Source organism: Saccopteryx bilineata, chromosome 2 (genome assembly GCF_036850765.1).
Source record: "Saccopteryx bilineata isolate mSacBil1 chromosome 2, mSacBil1_pri_phased_curated, whole genome shotgun sequence".
Taxonomy (NCBI): Eukaryota; Metazoa; Chordata; class Mammalia; order Chiroptera; family Emballonuridae; genus Saccopteryx; species Saccopteryx bilineata.
The window spans coordinates 229,217,982-229,236,414 of record NC_089491.1 but is presented as its reverse complement, the minus strand read 5'-3'; the positions used below and the strand labels follow the sequence as shown (position 1 = coordinate 229,236,414).

The 18,433-nt window shown below is 40.6% G+C and overlaps 2 protein-coding genes across 3 annotated transcripts in view; both read left to right on the top strand.

Moving 5' to 3' along the window:
• The first annotated feature begins 3,137 nt into the window (after nucleotides 1-3,137).
• The window catches only part of SLC5A3 (solute carrier family 5 member 3), a 32,352-nt gene continuing 17,056 nt past the window's right edge, over nucleotides 3,138-18,433 (top strand). The window contains exon 1 of the mRNA XM_066259449.1: nucleotides 3,138-3,270. The gene's annotated coding sequence lies outside the window, so the exon portion shown is untranslated. The remainder of the gene's footprint in view (nucleotides 3,271-18,433) is intronic.
• Nucleotides 3,141-18,433, top strand: part of MRPS6 (mitochondrial ribosomal protein S6) — a 77,560-nt gene continuing 62,267 nt past the window's right edge. Inside the window, exon 1 of one of the 2 annotated variants that reach the window (XM_066259452.1) lies at nucleotides 3,141-3,270. In XM_066259452.1, the coding sequence (XP_066115549.1) occupies nucleotides 3,226-3,270 (45 nt within the window). In that variant the 5' untranslated portion in view covers nucleotides 3,141-3,225. The remainder of the gene's footprint in view (nucleotides 3,271-18,433) is intronic. The other variant, XM_066259453.1, reaches the window with a different exon arrangement.

Below are 18,433 nucleotides of genomic sequence, written 5' to 3'. Positions count from 1 at the left end.
TTCTATTTTTGCTTTTCCTGCCTATGCTCCTGGCATCATATCCAAAAAATTGTTATCAAGGCCAATGTCAAGAAGCTTTTCCCATTTTTGTTTTGTTTTTCCCTAGGAGTTTTATGGTTTCAGGTCTTATATGTAAACCTTTAATTAACTTAGAGTTGATTTCTGTCTGTAGTATAACATAAAAGGTCCAATTTCATTCTTTTGCATGTGGATATCCAATTTTCCCAGCACCATTTACTGCAGAGACTATACTTTCCCCATTGTGTATTCTTGGCAACCTTGTCCAAGTTTAGTTAACTGTATATGCATGAGTTTATTTCTGGGCTCTCTATTCTGTTCCATTGGTCTGTATGTTTGTTTTTATGTCAGTACCATACTCTTTTGATTACTATAGTTTTGTAATATAGTTTGAAATTAGGAAGTGTGATGCCTCCAGCTTTGTTCTTCTTGCTCAAAATTGCTTTGGCTATTTGGGGTCTTTTGTAGTCCCATATGAATTTTATGACTTTTTCTATTTGTGTAAAAAAATAGCATTGGGATTTTGATAGGAATTGCATTAATCTGTAGATTGTTTTGGGTAGTATGGATGGTTTAACAATATTAATTCTTTTAATCCATGAACATGGGATATCTTTTAAATTATTTGTATATGTTTTAATTTCTTTCATCAATATTTTATAGTTTTCAGTGTATAGTTCTTTCACTGCCTTGGTTAACTTATTCCTAAGTATGAGAATAAATTTTTTAATTCATATGTTAACTACTGCAGTAATGTTTTATATGTCTAAGTGCTGAACATGGAAAATATAAAATTCAAAAATTCTTTTCGGTGAAGTTAAATTTGTGGTTACAGTAGGAAGACACTAAATCTGCAGCAGCATTCCTTGTGATTATTACTAATTTTTAATGACCTTTTCAGCATTCTGGGGCTGTGCTTGAGAAAGAAAGGTTGAAGGGGGAAGATCAGGGTAGCTACCCTCTTTCTCCCTTTCAGAGGAAATGGATTGAGCCTATGGGTACCCACCAGATTGAGAGGGTTAGGGGTGTGGAGGCATTATGCACTCAGGTTAATTTCCTTATACCACTTGTCAGGTTAGAGGGAGAAGGGGGAAAAGTCAGATCATCACTACACATACCTGGATTTAGGGGAAAACTCTGGAGCTTCAAGAGGAAGTTCTAAAAGTTGAAGTCAATTTATGGTATTGCCTTGGTCTTAGGCTTGGCGTATTACTTCCAAGTCCATACTTTCTCTTTCCCCAACTGGGACATGTGGTTGATAACAGGAGGAATAGCTGAAGTAGGGACCACTCTGGAAAACCTGTAACTCACTTCTCAAGGTCCAGACGCCTTGTTTCCTCCTGTTACTTATAGAGTGAAGTTAGTCTATAGTAAACTGATTAACTTGTATGGTTTCTTTTGGGAAGAAAAGCGGTTATGGAGAAATCCAAGAACAGAAAATATTAAAAGCCAGATATCACAGAAAATGTGTGCTCAACTCATCCTTATCTTTTGTGGGGGATGCAAAGTAGGAAATAAAAAATAGTAAGGTCTCTGGATAAGGTGACAAAGGGGACACTATTCTTGGTTTCTATGGAATACATGGTAAATCCACTGAATAATATCAACACCTTAACTGTGTGGTTGGAGAACCCAACGCTGGCCTAAATGTATGGGCTCAGCTTCATATAGATTTTGTTTCTATTCGTGTGTTTGACCTGGGGCTAGATAGATACATCATCTTTGCGTGCAAATATTTCTGAATCCCTAAAGTGAGGTTAATAATAGTTACTTGCTTCATACTGCTGTTGAGAATCTTATGAGATACATATAAGAGACTTAGCATGGTGCCTGATACACAGTAAATACTCAGTAAGTTTTATCTAGTATTATTAAGGCACTTTAAAGTTGACAGACATTTCACTTAGCGACCCTTCTAACGGGGAGAGCCAGGGCAGGGGAGAGAATTGCAGGGGCCTCAATCTGTAAGAGGTGGAGCGGGAGAAAAATGCATTCAGTACAACTGCAGGCAGAGGCACAGCCAGCAGCTGGAGGGCACGGTGAGGCCTGTGCACGGGACTGTGGCACAGGGGAGTGCAGGAGACCCTCCTCCCTCCAGGGCACGCTCAAACCCCAGACGGTTATGGCTTTCAAGTACTCAGCTAGTCTTCTAAATTAACGCTAGCATTCAAGTATACTGGTTTGAGCCAAAGGATTAGCCTGCCCGTGGCAACAACACGCGCGCCTTGCCAGGCGCTCGCGCTCTCTCTCTCTCTCTCTCTCTCTCACACACACACACACACACACACACACACACGCCCGTGTGGCTCCTCCATGTGCGGGTATGGTTCTTAAAGGTTTACGTGCACCAGCTCACTCAAAGGCATCGCTGTCCTGGGAAGTAGGTGCACTTCATGTCCCCTTTCTGTAAGACCCTGAAAAGGTCAGGCAGCGGGCGAGGGGTGGGCTCGACCAGCACCCGCACCCACACCCACCGCAACAGCAAAGGACGCCGGAAGCCGCGGGCTGTGGACAGGGGGCTTGAGTGGCAGGCCAACCCCGCATCCCCAGAACGAGGCGCGCAGTGCGATGCAGAACATTCTAGAACGTCCAAGCGCAGCCGAGGGGGCGGGGAGAGCCTCGGATCGGCCGCAACCCCGCCCGGAAGAGCGCGGCCGCCCAGAAGCTTCCTCCCGGCGGAGAGTCGCGGGCGAGAAGCGCGTGCACGGAGGAGACCGCACAGCAACGCACGCGCACACGGGGGCGCACGCTCGTTAGCCGCCCAGGATGAGAGGGAAGGCATGGAAAGTTCCAGCTGGTTCGAGAACCATAGGTAGCTGGCGCGGCGGCGGTGGCGGAGGTAACGGCAGGAGCCGCAACAGCAGTAGCAGCGACAAGACTTGAGGGGGCGTGGGGTTTCCGTGGGCCGTTCGCGGCCGAGCCCACAGTGCTGTCTCTGCGCCATCACTGCAGGACCGGCGGCCCCAGCGGAGAACGGCTCGCCGCTGCGGGCTGGGCTGTCGAGGGGCCGTGGTGGCGGCCGCCTTAAGAAGGGGGCGTGGTCTGGCGCACGGGGGGCGTGGCGCGCGGTCTGCGCAGCTGCCAGAGCCTTTAAGCCTGTGCTCGCAGAGCTAGAGCGTGTTTTCGCCGCCCGGCAGCCTTCCGGCCCACCGCCTCTCCCGACCCGAGAGCCGGCTCGGTCCGGAACCGCGCGTCGTACGTTTGGGCATGCCCCGCTACGAGCTGGCTTTGATCCTAAAAGCCATGCAGCGGGTAAGTGACCTTCCCCTGAGAACCCGCCTTCCTGTACGGGCGCCCTACAGCCGCTAGGCCGCCGCCCCTCGCCCTTCCCGCGTGGTCGGGAGGAGGCTGGGGTCGGGGTCGCGGGCGGGCGTCCACACTGAGGGACGCGCGTGGGCTTGCCGGCTCGGCGAGGCCGCGTGCGCGCGGGAGGTGGGGGTGTGCCCGCGCGGGAGCGCGGCGGCGGGAGGGTGTGCCTCGCACGCGGCCGGCCGGCGGGGGGCGGGTGGGACAGGGGGAGGAGGACGGGCGGGTGGGAAGTGGGGTCCTCTGGAAGGTCCACGGGAGGACACGCGCGAGCGCCAGGCCTCGCGCCCGTCGTCGCGAAGCTGCCTTGTGTCCGGCCCCGCCGCCGCCGCCCGCTCCGCCTCCGCCGCCCGCGCTGCAGCCCGCCGCCCGCCACCCGCCACCACTCGAGCGCCTGCCGGCCGCCCCGGAACCGTCCGCGCTCAATAAAACCTCCAAAGCGTGTTGTGCAGTTATCTACCGCTATAACCGCTCTCACGCTAAAACATCTTTGACTTCTTTTTTTCTGACTTCAGCGACAATTCTGCTCCCGGTGCCCTTTTGCCCAGTTCCATTCATCCCCGTTGTGACCTTTTTTGCGCCTTGCGGAAGAAACTTTTCTACCCTGCTTTTGATTGATCTTGAGGTAGGGGATTTCAGGTCTGGAAGGACGATGAGCGGCACCTGCAGCCCGTTCACACAGGTGACGGTGTGGCCGAGGACGGGGGCCCGCGCGCGGCCTGGAGGCAGCTCTTCGTCCTCGGTGCTGGGTCAGTTATTCCTCAAGCCGCTGCTGAAATCCCCATTCTTCCGTGAGTTCGGTAACGTAGAGTGTGGTGTATGGTGTATGCTCCCCCCCCCCCCCCCCCCCGGTATAATAAAATAATACATTTGAACTTTGGAAGCGTAGAAATCTGGGCACATTTTGTTGGCTCAATTTTGAGGAGTAGCTGTTACGAGGTTTGGTTGAAGTTAATTAAGCCTGGGTCATGGTCCAGGCTCTTTAGAAAAAGTAACACGAACAGTTAGGAGATGGTTACATTCTTTGCACATTGTGACGTAGAAAAGGACACCAGTGACTCTGGGTCAGAGATCTAGCGGGTCTATTCAGGCATGCCATTGTGTCCCCAAGCTTGATATCCTAGAATTTTGCAGAAAATAAGATGATGATGTTTAGCCCCTGGAGTATTCCTCGTTTTCTGGTCCGCCCCCCCCCCCCCCCCCCCCCATTGCTTGAAAGTGTATAGGAACAATGAAAAACAAATTATTGTAAAGGAAACATTTTTAATTACAAGCCCTCCCTTTTAACTGTGCGTTTTAGGACATAGCATAAAATCTGGGAAATGCAGTTACCAAATTTCTTTTGTTTTACTTTGTGTTAAGGAGAAAACAGGTGATCATGGAAGAGTCAGGGTATAGGCATATTTTCATAAACCTTTGAAATGAGAACTTCATACTCTTTGTCTTTACCATAGCTGCCAAGTACATTGGTTAACAAGACTGCAGTGTATCAGGTGCACTTTCTTTACCACGCTGTTTTTTTTAGACCAGTTGTTTTTTTTTTTTTGAGGGGAGTATTGCTCCTTTATGTAGATCATACATTTTTTACCCTAGTTTAGATAAGCCATTAATTATTACTTAAAGTAATCGGTACCTTCCTTGAAATCCTCACAGGAGGGAAGGAAGAAAAAAACCTTAGCAGATAATCATGGCCAACTTCTCCCTGGAGGAGGAGGCCCCCAAGGCTACAGATAGGACCTTGTAACAACAGTGAACTTGTGTATAAGAGTACCTTGACCTAAAATAAAGTAAGATTAAATAACAAAAAACTGACTTTTCCACAAAACTTATTTTTAAGAAGGTTAAAATGTTTAACAAAGGCTTGCTGGTTTTGAACAATTTTGCTTGCTTTCAATTTAGGAGAATAGAATTCTAAAAATAGGATAAATACTTGGGGGGAAATTAAAGTTAACAGTATATTAACTTTTTGCAAAATGCCACTGAACTGGTACACCTTTTGGAGGCCTAGAAACCTCAAGTTTTAATCTATAGCAGTTTGTGGTCCTGCCACAAGAGGCCTATTGTAGCTCCTCCATTTGAAGTTGCATCTTTTTTATATTTTTAGATTCTGAAATGCATACCTCTTACATTATACCCCTCTGAAGTAATGGCTTATTCCCCACCACCCTTCCCCAGATCATTTATGTGTCTTGGAATGGAGGAAATAATGCTATGGTAGAAAGTCTTAAGAGCAGAAATGTAAGTTGAGAGACTAGTTTTCCCAGCCTTTTCTTGGATTCCCAGAGGTGTTTTTCTGAGGTACTCTATAAGGAAAGCTCTATAAGAGCATACCATGTCTCTTAGAGTGTATTACTCCTCTCTCCCCCATGGTTTTATTTCCTTTGACATCTAGCTGGACTCTTTAAAATTGAGCATACATACAAGAGTTTGTAAATTTAATGTGTAGATAATGTGTTGAGGTTCTCAACATCTCTGTGTTAGAGACTCAACATGGTAGCAGTCACTTGTGGGAGTCCCCATTGAGAGATTTCAGGTTGTAGTACAGAGAAGAGTCCTTACTGAACTCTACAATTGTGTGTTAATCAGTCATTTGGAAATTTATGCCTTTTTCAGTACTACCTTTTTTCAGTTTGCAGTTGGGAGTTGAGTGTCTTTGCTGGCCTTTCTTCCACCTCTGTATTTGTGAATGTGGAGATCATTTCCTCCCGAGGAGAAATTTGCCAGTGCTCTTTAGCTTGAATTTAATGTGTGGATATAAAAAAATTGTTTTCTCTCAACATTTAATTTAGCATGAAAAGTAAGTAAAAGTTGGGTTAAATTCCTAAATTGGACACAGTAAAGGAAAGGATGTTGGGAAATAGGCCTTTAAAGATAATGGCTAAATCCCTTTGAAAAGATGGTTGCTTAGACCAGTCTGAGACCAAATTTATAGAGAAGTCTCCAGGAAAAATAGTTTGGAGAGTATTGTTACACCTGTTTGTATCAGATAGTATCAAAAGTGTTTTATCAAGTATGGAAGGACATAGCTCCAGCGGGAAGAACACAGGCTGCAGGTTTCAAGGGAGTCTCAGCTCAGCCTTTGGAAGAACTTTGCTAACTGGGAAAGAAATGGAGCTCCTGTGAGAAGGCTACTTCTTTCTCCACCCTGTTCTCTTGCAATGGGAAGGTTCAGACAGATAGTGGAGGGATCATGTATTTGTTGGATGAGGATCTTGAGAGTCTGAGGAAATCGCTGATGCCCTTTTATTTCACTTTGAAATTATATTTTAAAGATTGGTATTTATTTTCAGTTGGGTAAAAGACCAAATTGCCAATACATGAATGATAAAGCCACCTACTGTGTAGAGAAAAGCTATGTAAACTAGACAATTTTTATACTTGGGATGGGTTCAGGAAGAGGAATTTTGAGGTAAAAAAAGATTTATGCAGGGCATTTATATTCTTTGCTTGCTTAGTTTAGGAACACTGTAATTATTATGTTTGTCCAGAGTTGACATATTTAGAATTGTGAAAAGCCTGGGAAAATACTTTTTCCTGAAGTCTTCTCAAGCTATTTACATGAAGAATTAAAGGTTAATAGTTAAAATAATAACTAGCTTAATTACTAAATGAGTGCATGTGTGTACAGTAAAATAGCACTCATATATCTTCTAGTATATATTTTCTTAGTTGGAATAAAAGCAGATATCTGTTTTGGAAATCTTAAATTCTTTAAAACATTTCACAAATTATGTTTAATATCTCTTGTTTTTTAGTTTTATTGATAAGCAGATTATATCTTAAGTTTTAAGATAATTAGTTGAAATAGTTTTTGTAGGCAGTTTTACGACATCATCTGAGTTTAATTTACCACCTGGGTTTTATAAGTTTAGAAAATCAGAGTGTAGTGGTTCCTAAAATGTAGAAAGCAGTAAGTTTTCTGATTGGTGAAGAGTTACTTTTCTTTTTCTGCACTCAATGGCTTTTGATGAGAGAAGCTGGTACAAGTTTTATATTTGTTCTAAAGTTGTATCCAAGTTAGGATCTTCTGAAAGCAGTAACTACAAAATGTTTGCATTTTAGGTACCTTTTGGGGAGGCATCGGGGTGCTAATTGAACTCAGATATGGTATTTTGCCTTGCTTGGCACCATTTGATGACTAGACAGTGGTGACATTTCTGTTCTCAGGTGGTGGCAGACTAAAGTTCAGATGGAAACATCTTTGTTCCAGCTGTCAGACAGCTTTGTCTCCCTCCCCCCCCCCCCCCCCCACGGGCCCTCCTTGAACAGCTTAGCTTGTATCTTTAATAATCACCCTTTGTGTTTTTGTCTACTTGAAACCAAGACAACTTAAAAAAGTTACCCAGTAATGAAAGACTTGAGCTTTGTGGACAATGTTATACTTTAATTTGTTTGGCATTAAAGTTTTCTTGGGTTACAGCTTATTGCCGCAGCAAGTGATTGAAGAAGGAGTCCTGTTCCTGCCCCTGAGCTACAGCTAAGTGACAAGGAGTGGCTTGGGGGTAAGGAGTCCTTCCTCACCAGACATGGTTTGTATTTATGAAGAATGACTGTCACAAGGTGACATTCTGCAATAAGTTTTTTTTCTTAAATATTTTTTATGACTCACACGTTCAGTACTAATGTTTATAGGTTTTTTAAAATCTAGGTATTTATGTGTAGACTGTTAATGAGTCTTCTCAGCTTTAGATTATATAATCACTTTAAAGAAAACTAAGTTTGAAAGAAATGAGGGTCAAATTCTAAAGTATTTTTCATCCAGTGCCTTTGCTGTGTAACTTTTTTGTTCATGATAAGAAATACCTCTTTAGTGGAAGGCAGCATTCTTAAGCAACAGGAGTACTAATCTCTTAGGAGAATCAAATTTAAGAAACTTACTCAAATTTAATGAATGTTTGGTAAGTTAATTTATCTAAAGGAGAAATACCCTCAGAAATTTGGAAAGGGATAGTGACTCCAGTTCTCTTGTTGCTGTAGAGTCAGTCTGGCAAACTGGCTCATAGGCCACACCTAACTGGTTACCTGTATTTGTGTGGCCTGTGAGCTGAGAAAGGATTTTACATTTTTAAATAGTTGGGGGGGGGGGGATAAGAATATTTCATACATGAAAATTATGTGAAATTCAAATGTCAGAGTCCATAAATAGAAGTGTCTGGAACATTACCCTGTTCATTTGTTTATATTTACCCTCTGATCCTTTATGGAAATTTGCTGACCCTGATTTAGAGAATACTGACACAATTTCCCAGGATCGACATTTTATCTTACGGTGCTGTTTTCTGACACGTTTTGATTCCTTCCTTTCCCTCCTCTTCATGTACTATACCTTTCACTTTCATGTGGATAACTTGCCTTTCTTGGTAACAAGCTCAGAACTCTGGCATTTTGTATTTTACCCATGTTGGTTATAGCCTCCTGGGTGTCACCTTGGCACTACAAACTCAATGTAGTTCACATCTAATGAGTTGTTTACCCAGAACTTGTCTTATTTTTGTTTATGGGTTTTCTGTCTCCTGTCACCTGGAGCTGAACAAATCCCAGTTTTTGTGTTCTTGACTCTTAATCCCAGATAGTCTCTTCTCTGTCCTGGGTGATCACTAATATTTCTTGCTTGATTCTGGCAGTTTCTTTGCTGGTCTCTAACATACTGCTGAGGGCTTAATGCCTGTAAATATGCTTCTTGGAGTGCAAAAATATATGTTCTTGAGATACTTTTAAAGAATTAAGTTATGCATTTTTAACAAGAAAATAGCATTGTATAATGGCACCTTTCTGATTATTTCATTGCCTTCATATATTGATTGTGCCACTGTTGCTGAATTACAGCACGCCTCTTTTTTTTTAAAAAAGGCATTCAGATGAATTCTGGCATCCAAGGCCATCTCTGATAGGACTCCAACCTTTTTTCTTTTAACTTCTCTCTAAATTTCTAACTCTGTACCAAGTAAATAGCTGCTGTCACTCCCATAAATACCATTCTTATTTTCTTGGGTGCTTGTGTCATACTACTTCACTTGGAATGTCCTCATTTTCCACATTACCCTGTCATCTCCATTTTAACTTGTTTGATACATTAAACAACTGTTGAAGAAAGACCTACACTTTTGGGGTACACACTATAATCTTTCCTTTGGACTTGCATGGTGTTTTTCTGTGTCTTATCACATGAATTGCTCTTTCTTTGTATTATAGTTAATTGGTAAATGTTTATCTCCTTTGATAGATTATAAATTCTTGAGGATCAAGTCTTGTTTCAGTTCTGTCCTTTGCTCTTCTTTGCGCATAGGTCAATGCTCACTTAACTGCCTTACAAGGATTACTCTTATTTCTTTAAAACAGTTCTTGGATATGATAGCATGCTGACCTCTGTGCTTTCAAGCTAGAACACTTTGCTTGCACTGGGCGAGTTGTATGCTTGCCAGAAGTTGTGTTGGCGTCAAATACTATTTCATGGCAAGTAATCTTGTTTTTACAATAATAATTTAAATATGTCAACTGTTAAAATGAATGCAACCCCCGAAAACCAAGTTGGATTCTTTGGAAAGAGTTGATAAAGGTGAGTCACCAAAATAATAGCTGTAGAATTAGATGTGGCTGCAACAAGTAAAAGCTGGAGAGGATGAATAGCAGTAGTCCAGGAGGGCTCTGTATGAATACTGCTTAACAAGGATTTCTTTAAGTTTTCCACTGTAATGAAATTGAAAATGGAAGTTGTAGATGATGGATATTTATAGATGTGGTGTAGATCGAGCAGATGGAACGTCACTCATCAAGGAACTTCGCACCATTGCTCCCATTCTCCAAGTGCTTTGACCCCATATTAAGATTGGCAAATGAATGTACATTTATGTGTTAAACTTAAGTAAAATGTTTAAGGTATGTATGTGTTATTTTTTGACTTTCCACTTTAGCTTTAATCCTTTTCCCTATTTTTGGATAAGATTGTTTTGGATATGAAGGCTTCTGCTTCATTAATTGCTCTAATTTTTGTTATCCTAAATGAATAGGATAACACAAGATCCTGAATGAAGATTCTGGTTATGTTATGTTGGAAAACAGAACTAGCATGGGATCCCAAAAAGAGCTTTAGAGACAGATCACAACTTCATTTTGGTTCCTGGCACCTGCCTCCTCGGGATTGTAACCTGTTTGGATCCTAATTTTCTCATCTATAAAATGGCAGCATTCCCTGAGTTGGAGAATCTATGAGGAGAAAGTGGTAATATGACATTGGAGGTAGTAGGTGTACAGTATGTCAGTAAAGTTAGCTTTGTGATCTCAGGCAAGTTAATGAACTTTATTGCCTAGTTTTCAATTTACAATTTATTGTTGAACAAACTCCTGAAGATCAATTTCTTTTATGTAAGTTATTTTATCAGAATCCTCAAGATTGAGTCAAACCCAAACCCGTGAAGAGTCCTTCCTCAAGTATTTGAATTCCTGAACACGAGCCATTCTGGCAAGCTTTTGCATCTATCCGATGGAGAGTGTGTGAGGGATCCTGTGAACTTTGCCAACTTAGAAGGACCTCTTTGTCAGATAGGGTATCATTTATTCAGCAGCCATGAGCCTTTGCCAGGCACTGCTGGGACTCCTCGAGTCACACTGTTTGCAGCTAGTTTTTCTCTCTTCTATCTTGCCTTCTATAACTAAGACTTAAATGTGTTTTTCAGGCGGAAAGGTTGGAAAAAAGAAAAGAATAGAGGAAATCTAAAGAAAAAGAATTATGCAATCTAGATAGGCTAAGTGATAAGGTGATTAGAGGTAGCTGTGGGAAAAATAGTATTTTAACTTATTCAGTAAATGTTTGATTGCCAGTTCAATTGCTAGAGCTCTAAGGATGAGCACTTTACAGTAGATTCAACAGATGGAGCAGATAATATAACTGGTTTGATTTCTGCTGTAACCTGTTTTTTCAATTAATATTTTACTTTTCATTTTTGATGCAGCAATGTATTATAAAAATAACATTTTTCCTTTTAATTTTAAGAGATTTGTTTCATTCCTTTCAGTACAGATTTATTTTTACAAAGGAATTAAAACAGTATTTTACATTATAGCACATGTTGTTGGAATGTGTTTATTTCATTAACATGCTTAATTGATTTTTTTTAGTAATTGTCTTTTAAACCAAGAGTACCTGCGATCCAACAAGTCCAAAATAAAACCTTTTACAAGAGAATATTCAGTTTTTGATGTGTACTTAACTGTCATTCCTTTAAATCCAACTTTTATTTCAGACTTAATTTGTGACATGTTTTACAACTGATTATTTTATTCTGAAGCTGTGTAGTGGGATATTGGATGGTAGGGTATTAAGCACCATGTGAAGCAGACTTGAGAAATGTGTGTGTGTAGGCGTATAATGGATGAAGAAAACAAGAGTGTGACCAAGAAGAATAGTAATGCTGGTAACTTGGAATCATTTTTATTCTCTATGGGAGATGGAAGGTGAAGTGTAAATGTATTTATGAGTTAATAAAAGCTATTTAATGAAGTTGCCTAAGGAATAGATTGTGTTAAATTCTTTTTAACTGTTGTGTTGTAAACTGGGTAAGTATGAATGTTTGTCATTGGCCTTAGATTACTTTGTCATATTGTGCAGTGTTTTAATTCAAGGTGGAAAGTGTTGGGTGGGTGTGGCTGGAGGAAGTGTGTGTGTGTGTGTATGTGTGTGTGTGTTGGGTGGGCCCGTGGCTGGGGGAAAGGTGTATGTGTGTCCACCTGTGTCACACGTTCTGATGCTTACTGCTACAGTCTATTATTGCCGTGGAGAGTGTGGGCCTGGTTTTGCCAGCTCTTTTTCTGTTCTTTTCTAACCAAGAACTCCAGATTTTATAGGAAATCTGATTTTTAAGATGGTGGCAACTAAAAAATATGGACCAAATGAAATGTATTTGTTGGTTAGGTATAGCTACTATTTTGTAACTTCTAATTTAGATGACTGGTTTTAGGCATTCTTTAAAGATGTTCTTCATTGTCTTTAGACCTCTTGAAGTGTGACAGTGTAAACTGTTGGACTTGCACTTTCTCTTTGGATGTTTTCATGATTGTACTAACCTATTAGAGGTTTGAAATGCTGCTTCTGGGCAAAAATGGCTTGGTCTATAAAATGACATTTTTTTGCTCAGGTATATCAGTGCAGTTCACATTAATTTTTATGACCTACGCCGGTCTTGGAAAAAAGTTAGGTGCTCTTCTAGACAGGGTATAGAACAAGAGGATGACAAAATATTTTTGTTTTTGACCAGTCTTCATGTTTTTATAGAATGCAAGCCAAGCTATTACCTTGACTCTCATTTTGTTTTTCTCACTTTTGTACTTGCACTGCAGATAAAGTAACAGCAGATCACAAATAAAAAACTCAGGGCCAGTTCTTCTTACATTTCAAGGGTACAGTTAATTTGTTCTGTCCTGTAGGTCCTCCCCCATCTCATTTTTACGTGATTACAGTTCCCTAGTAAAGGGAACCCTGCCCACTTGGGATATGTTAGTAGAGGCTGGTGTGGACAAGAGCTTAAAATGAAATTGCAAGGGAAAACGTGTACCTGAAAAAACATCTTCACCTGGAATCCCCATGCTCATAAACTGGCATCTGCCTGCTTCTGCCCCAAAATGAATTCCTGGTTTTGTCTTTGTTTAGATGTAAGTTTTTAAAGCATTCTCTTTGACTTACCCTGGTTGTTAAAATGCTTTAACTTTGTCAGGTGGAGAATCCCAAGTATAGCTGTAACAGCCAAACTTCAGCATGAAAAAATCCTCCCGGTAGTGATAGCTGTGCCTGGATATCAGGTGCTGGGGAGCTCCTTGTGAGGGAAAGTCCTTGCTTCTGAAGTCCCAGACGTCTGCTGTGTTTCCAGTTTGTTTTCAGATGCCCTATGTGAAAATTATGAATATAAAACATTACTGATTTAGATTCAGATTTAAAAGTGTTTAATGAAAAGCTAAATTTGGGGGTAGGATCTTTGCCAGGGAAATTTACAGGAAAGGTATATTTTGGTGTCCTTTTTAAACAGTGCTTGAACATATAAGTAAATAACACGACCCAGTAGTAGGCTGTTTTGATGGCTACTCTTGCCCCTGCACTACTTACTTCCTATTAGCATTTCTTTGAGAAAGCAGTTGTTTGAAGTATGCTGTTTTGCAAACCTTAGAAACCAAGTTTCCATCGAAGACTAAGTCTGGCAGACTGGTAGCACTGTTGGTTTCAGGAATGCCATTCTCCTCTGGACTGATGGCCAATTTTTGCAAATTCAGTTTAAGATCATTAAAGAGGAAAAAAGAAAGTCCTCCTAATAGTATTTTCTTTATTAAATATTTTACCTTATTAGAATAATTGGAAGCTGTAATTTTAAGAACTCCCACCTTTGATCCAGTGAAAGAAGTTCTGATCTATTTTTCTGTAGTTTTGTACCAGCCTACTTTTCCTACCTTTGAAATGCAAGAAAAATAACCTAGTTGGGTTTTGTAATCTACAGTGCCATGTCTTAGTTTTATGTTTACTTCTTAGGTTCAATTCAGATCATAATTCTTGCAGGTCCTCTCAAGTACTGTTAAAAGTTATCCTGTTAATGTGGTATTATTTTTTACTTGAAAATCTTATATTCCCCAAGCCTTTGAGGAAATTAGAAAGTTTTTAAATTTTCCAACTAAAATTTAAATTTCAAGTATACATACCTGAGGAAACATCCCAATTTCAGGTTCTTTTATTTGTGACTTGGGCCCTTGGAGAATTAGCAACTGGTCTACCAGGAAGATGCTTGTGTTTACATTTTCTGACCTCAGTCACATGGAAAAGTTGAAACTTTGGTGTCTGTTCTAGAAACAGTAAAACGAACCAAGTAGAATGAGAATAGAAAACATGAAGGTGAACCACAAAATTGACCTGGTTGGATGTCTACCTGTGTAATTCTTAGGGCTAATACCTAATTCTTAGTGGCTGCGTTAAGTGGGAACTGTGTATGTTCTGCCCTCTTAAGGGTTAGTGCGATCCCCATTTTATAAATGAAAAGTATAAAATTGCACTGTAGCACACTGCTGTTCTGTAGGCGTTTGAGCCAGAGTTCAAAAAGCAGTCTCAAACTCAAAGCTATACTTTTGGTCACTGTATCTGGAAAAAAGAGTGTATGCTACAGGTAGTACAGTTCAAGTCCCTGTAGATGGAAGGGACTACTGTACATGGATTTTGAGTGCCTGCTAGGTGCCAGCACTAGCATGTGTTTGGGAAATGTAGGGGTTACTGGGACAGGAGCAAGAACAAGGGCTAAGGCCTTGGAATGGTAGTTACATTAACTTGCATTCTGTTCAGCAGACTTCATTTTATATGTCCATCTGTAGGCCTTTCCTGAAAGAAATGATGGGGCATGGGAATAGTTAAGTGCTGAATTTTTTTCCACATGACTTTGTATGTAGTAATTTATTTTGATGATGTTGCCTTGAGGTATATGAATTTTCTATTTTGTGTAAGAATTAAGATACAGACCCGGATGTACATGAAAGTAAATAGTTCGGTGCTCTCCTGTCACCCAGTTAAACAGCTAATTGACATTTACCAATCTTGTTTCATCTTCACTTCCCCCCATTTTTTGCTGAATTATTTTATTTTTTATTTATTTTTTACAGTGACGGAGAGAGTCAGAGGGATAGATAGGGACAGAGAGGAACGGAGAGAGATGAGAAGCATCAATTACTAGTTTTTCGTTGCGACACCTTAGTTGTTCATTGATTGCTTTCTCATATGCACCTTGACCTTTGGGGCTTCAGCAGACCGAGTAACCCCTTGCTCGAGCCAGAGACCTTGGGTCCAAGCTGGTGAGCTTTGCTCAAACCAGATGAGCCTGCACTCAAACTGGCGACCTCGGGGTCTGGAACCTGGGTCCTCTGCATCCCAGTCTGACGCTGTATCCACTGTGCCACCACCCAGTCAGGCTTGCTGAATTACTTTATATGTTTTTAACTTTATCTTAATTTAACCTGTAAAAACATTACAGGAACAGTTCAGATAATACTTTCATGTTTTTTGCTTGGATCACTAATTGTTTGAAATATCCATATTTGCTCTATTTTTACCTGCACCATTTGAAAGTTGCAAGTATCTTGACATGCCTTTTTTTTTTTAGGAATCAAAGGCCTTCTTTCTAACTAAAACAACCATTACACTGAAATTTGACATTGGTTCAGTGCTATCATAATGTTCAATTTATGTTCAAGTTTATCATTATTCCAGTAGTTTTTTAATCCAGTATTTAATGGAGGATCATGCATCTAGTTGTTTGGCCTGCTTGGTTTAGAACAGTTCTGAAGCATTGTCATTACTGATGGTGGCACTTTGAAAAGGGTCAGTGCCCACTGGTCTGCATAATCCCTCAATTTGGTTAAATATTGTTGACAACTCTTACAAAAGGGATGTCAGTGTACCATCCGGAGGCATGTTTGTCCCACTTGTTGACTTCAGGCAGTCATTTAATTTTGGTGACATCCAGTAGATTGCTCCATTGTAAATGTACCTTTTTCCCTTTTGTAATCAGTAAGTGATTTATGGAGTGATAAGCTTGAGATAGGATATTTTTTTTCTACAAGTTTTTTATTGGTTTTAGCATCTGATGGTGATTCTGAGTCAGTTATTGCTGGATTACTTTAAAGCAAATGCCAGATACAAAATTTCACCTGTAAATATTTAGTATGTGTCTAAAAGATAAGGCCTTTTTAAAAGACAAGCATATTGCTTTTATACAATCGTTAACATCTAGTCCATGTTCATATTCCCTAATTATCTCAGTTATTTCTCCATAGTTGGTTTGCTTGAATCTGAACCCAAACAAGGTTCAGATTGATGGCTTCTCTAAGTCTTACTCTGTACAGTAGTGCGCCATATAGTGACATTTTGGTCAGCCATAGACTAAATTACACGGCAGTGGTATACCATACAGCCTAGGTATGGAGTAGGCTGCACCGTGTAAATTTGTGTAAGTGTCTCTATGAGAATGCATTGTTAAGCAACTTTGTCATTTTGTAATCATTTCTCCGAACCTCTCATCCTTAAATGGTGCATGACTGCAATAGCTCCCCTCCCTTTCTCCTTTCCTGAATTTGGTTAATCATTTCCTCGAGCTTTATTCTTCTGTTCTTGGTATTTTCTGTAAATTAGGTAGAAAAAACTGATTAGATTTTGTTGTTTTGCTTTGTAAGAATATATAAATGTTCCTGGGTATGGCAGTCCATCGAGAGGCACATGTATGTGCCTTTAAGAAATTAACTAAGACACTAAGATTAATTCTTGATGTGTGCAGGTACTGCCATCCATCCATTCTACAGTCCTCCATCAACCTTTCACAGAAGGGTCCTAGTATCCATTGTAATTGTGACCTACATTCATCCATTAGGGAGTACAAAGTGTGATTTTCTAATTACATCATTCCATCTGTATTGATTAGCTAGATTTTTTCTGACTTGTGTTTATTTCTTTTTTATGTATATCATTCTGGAGAGTTTTGAAAAGGATATTCATCTTCACAGAAGATGTTTCTTTCCTTAGTGATCCTGTAATAATGTTTTCAATTTTAATGTCTGTAAGTTGGGGGTAATTATCATGCCTACCACGTGGGGTTTTTGTGAGGATTAGATGAGCTGGTACATGTAGTGTAAAAATCGTGCCTGGCACTACTGTTGGTAAATGGTAATTATTAAAGTAACTTTGTGTCTGTGGGAACATTGAACTCCTCAAATGTAGTGAGTGGCAAGGTAGAGAAGGGAGAGGTTCTTCCCCAGTCAACACCAGCAGGATACTTTGACTTATCTAGAGTGAGCTGAAGGGAAGTGCTGCTTGCTCAGACTGATCTGTCATCCTGACTGCCTGGCAATGACCATAATAAACAGCACTTGGGTGAGGAAGGTCTGTGCATACCACTGCACATTGTGAAGTGGATGTTGATGTTGCAGTGGTAAAATCTGAAGCACATTCTGAAATGGTAAGTACAGTGGAGGGAAGTGGGATGTTGGGATGAGATGATGGCTTCAGATACAGACTTTTATTTGAACGAAGGGCATTCTTGCCTAGTTTGATTTGCCTTGCTGTCATACCATATACCCTTAGAGCAGCAGTTCTCAACCTGTGGGTCGCAACCCCGGCGGGGGCCAAAGGACCAAAACACAGGGGTCGCCTAAAGCCATTTGAAATACATATTTTATTTAAAAATTATTAAAAATGTATTGTATAATAAATATGTATTTTCTGATGGCTTTAGGCGACCCCTGTGTTTTGGTCGTTCGGTCCCGCCGGGGTCGCGACCCACAGGTTGAGAACTGCCTTAGAGTGATTTGAACTGCTGATCACTTTGGTAGGGGAGGAAATGCTCTACTGATTGGCTTTTTAATCTGCCATCTCTTAACTGCTTTAAAAAGAAACTTTTGATGATTGTGTAGGATATTGGAAGTTCAGCACTATTGTTCAGATACTGGGTTTAGTTTTGTCAGCTGTGAGCATTGTGCACAAGACCATGTTCTAGACACAGACCACATCAGTGAGCAACAGAGACAATCTCTGTCCTCATGGAGTTTTGTCCTCACTACATTTTGGTAGTGAGGAGACCATAAACATGAGTTTTGTGGAATGTTTAGATACAGGGGTAGTCAACCTTTTTATACCTACCACCCACTTTTGTATCTCTGTTAGTAGTAAAATTTTCTAACCGCCCACCGGTTCCACGGTAATGGTGATTTATAAAGTAGGGAAGTAATTTTACTTTATAAAATTTATAAAGCAGAGTTACAGCAAGTTAAAGCATATAATAATAATTACTTGCCAAGTACTTTATGTCGGATTTTCGCTAAGTTTGGCAGAATAAATTTTTATAAAACAACTTACTATAGTTAAATCTATCTTTTTATTTATACTTTGGTTGCTCCACTACCGCCCACCATGTAAGCTGGAATGCCCACTAGTGGGCGATAGGGACCAGGTTGACTACCACTGGTTTAGAAGGTGTTGAATGCTATAGAAAAAAAGCAGGGTAAGGAAGAATTGAGATGATTAGGGAAGTTACTTTTGAGCAAAGATGTAAATGAAACAGTCAATATCATAGCCCTGAGGCATGTTAGGTACAGTGTCTAT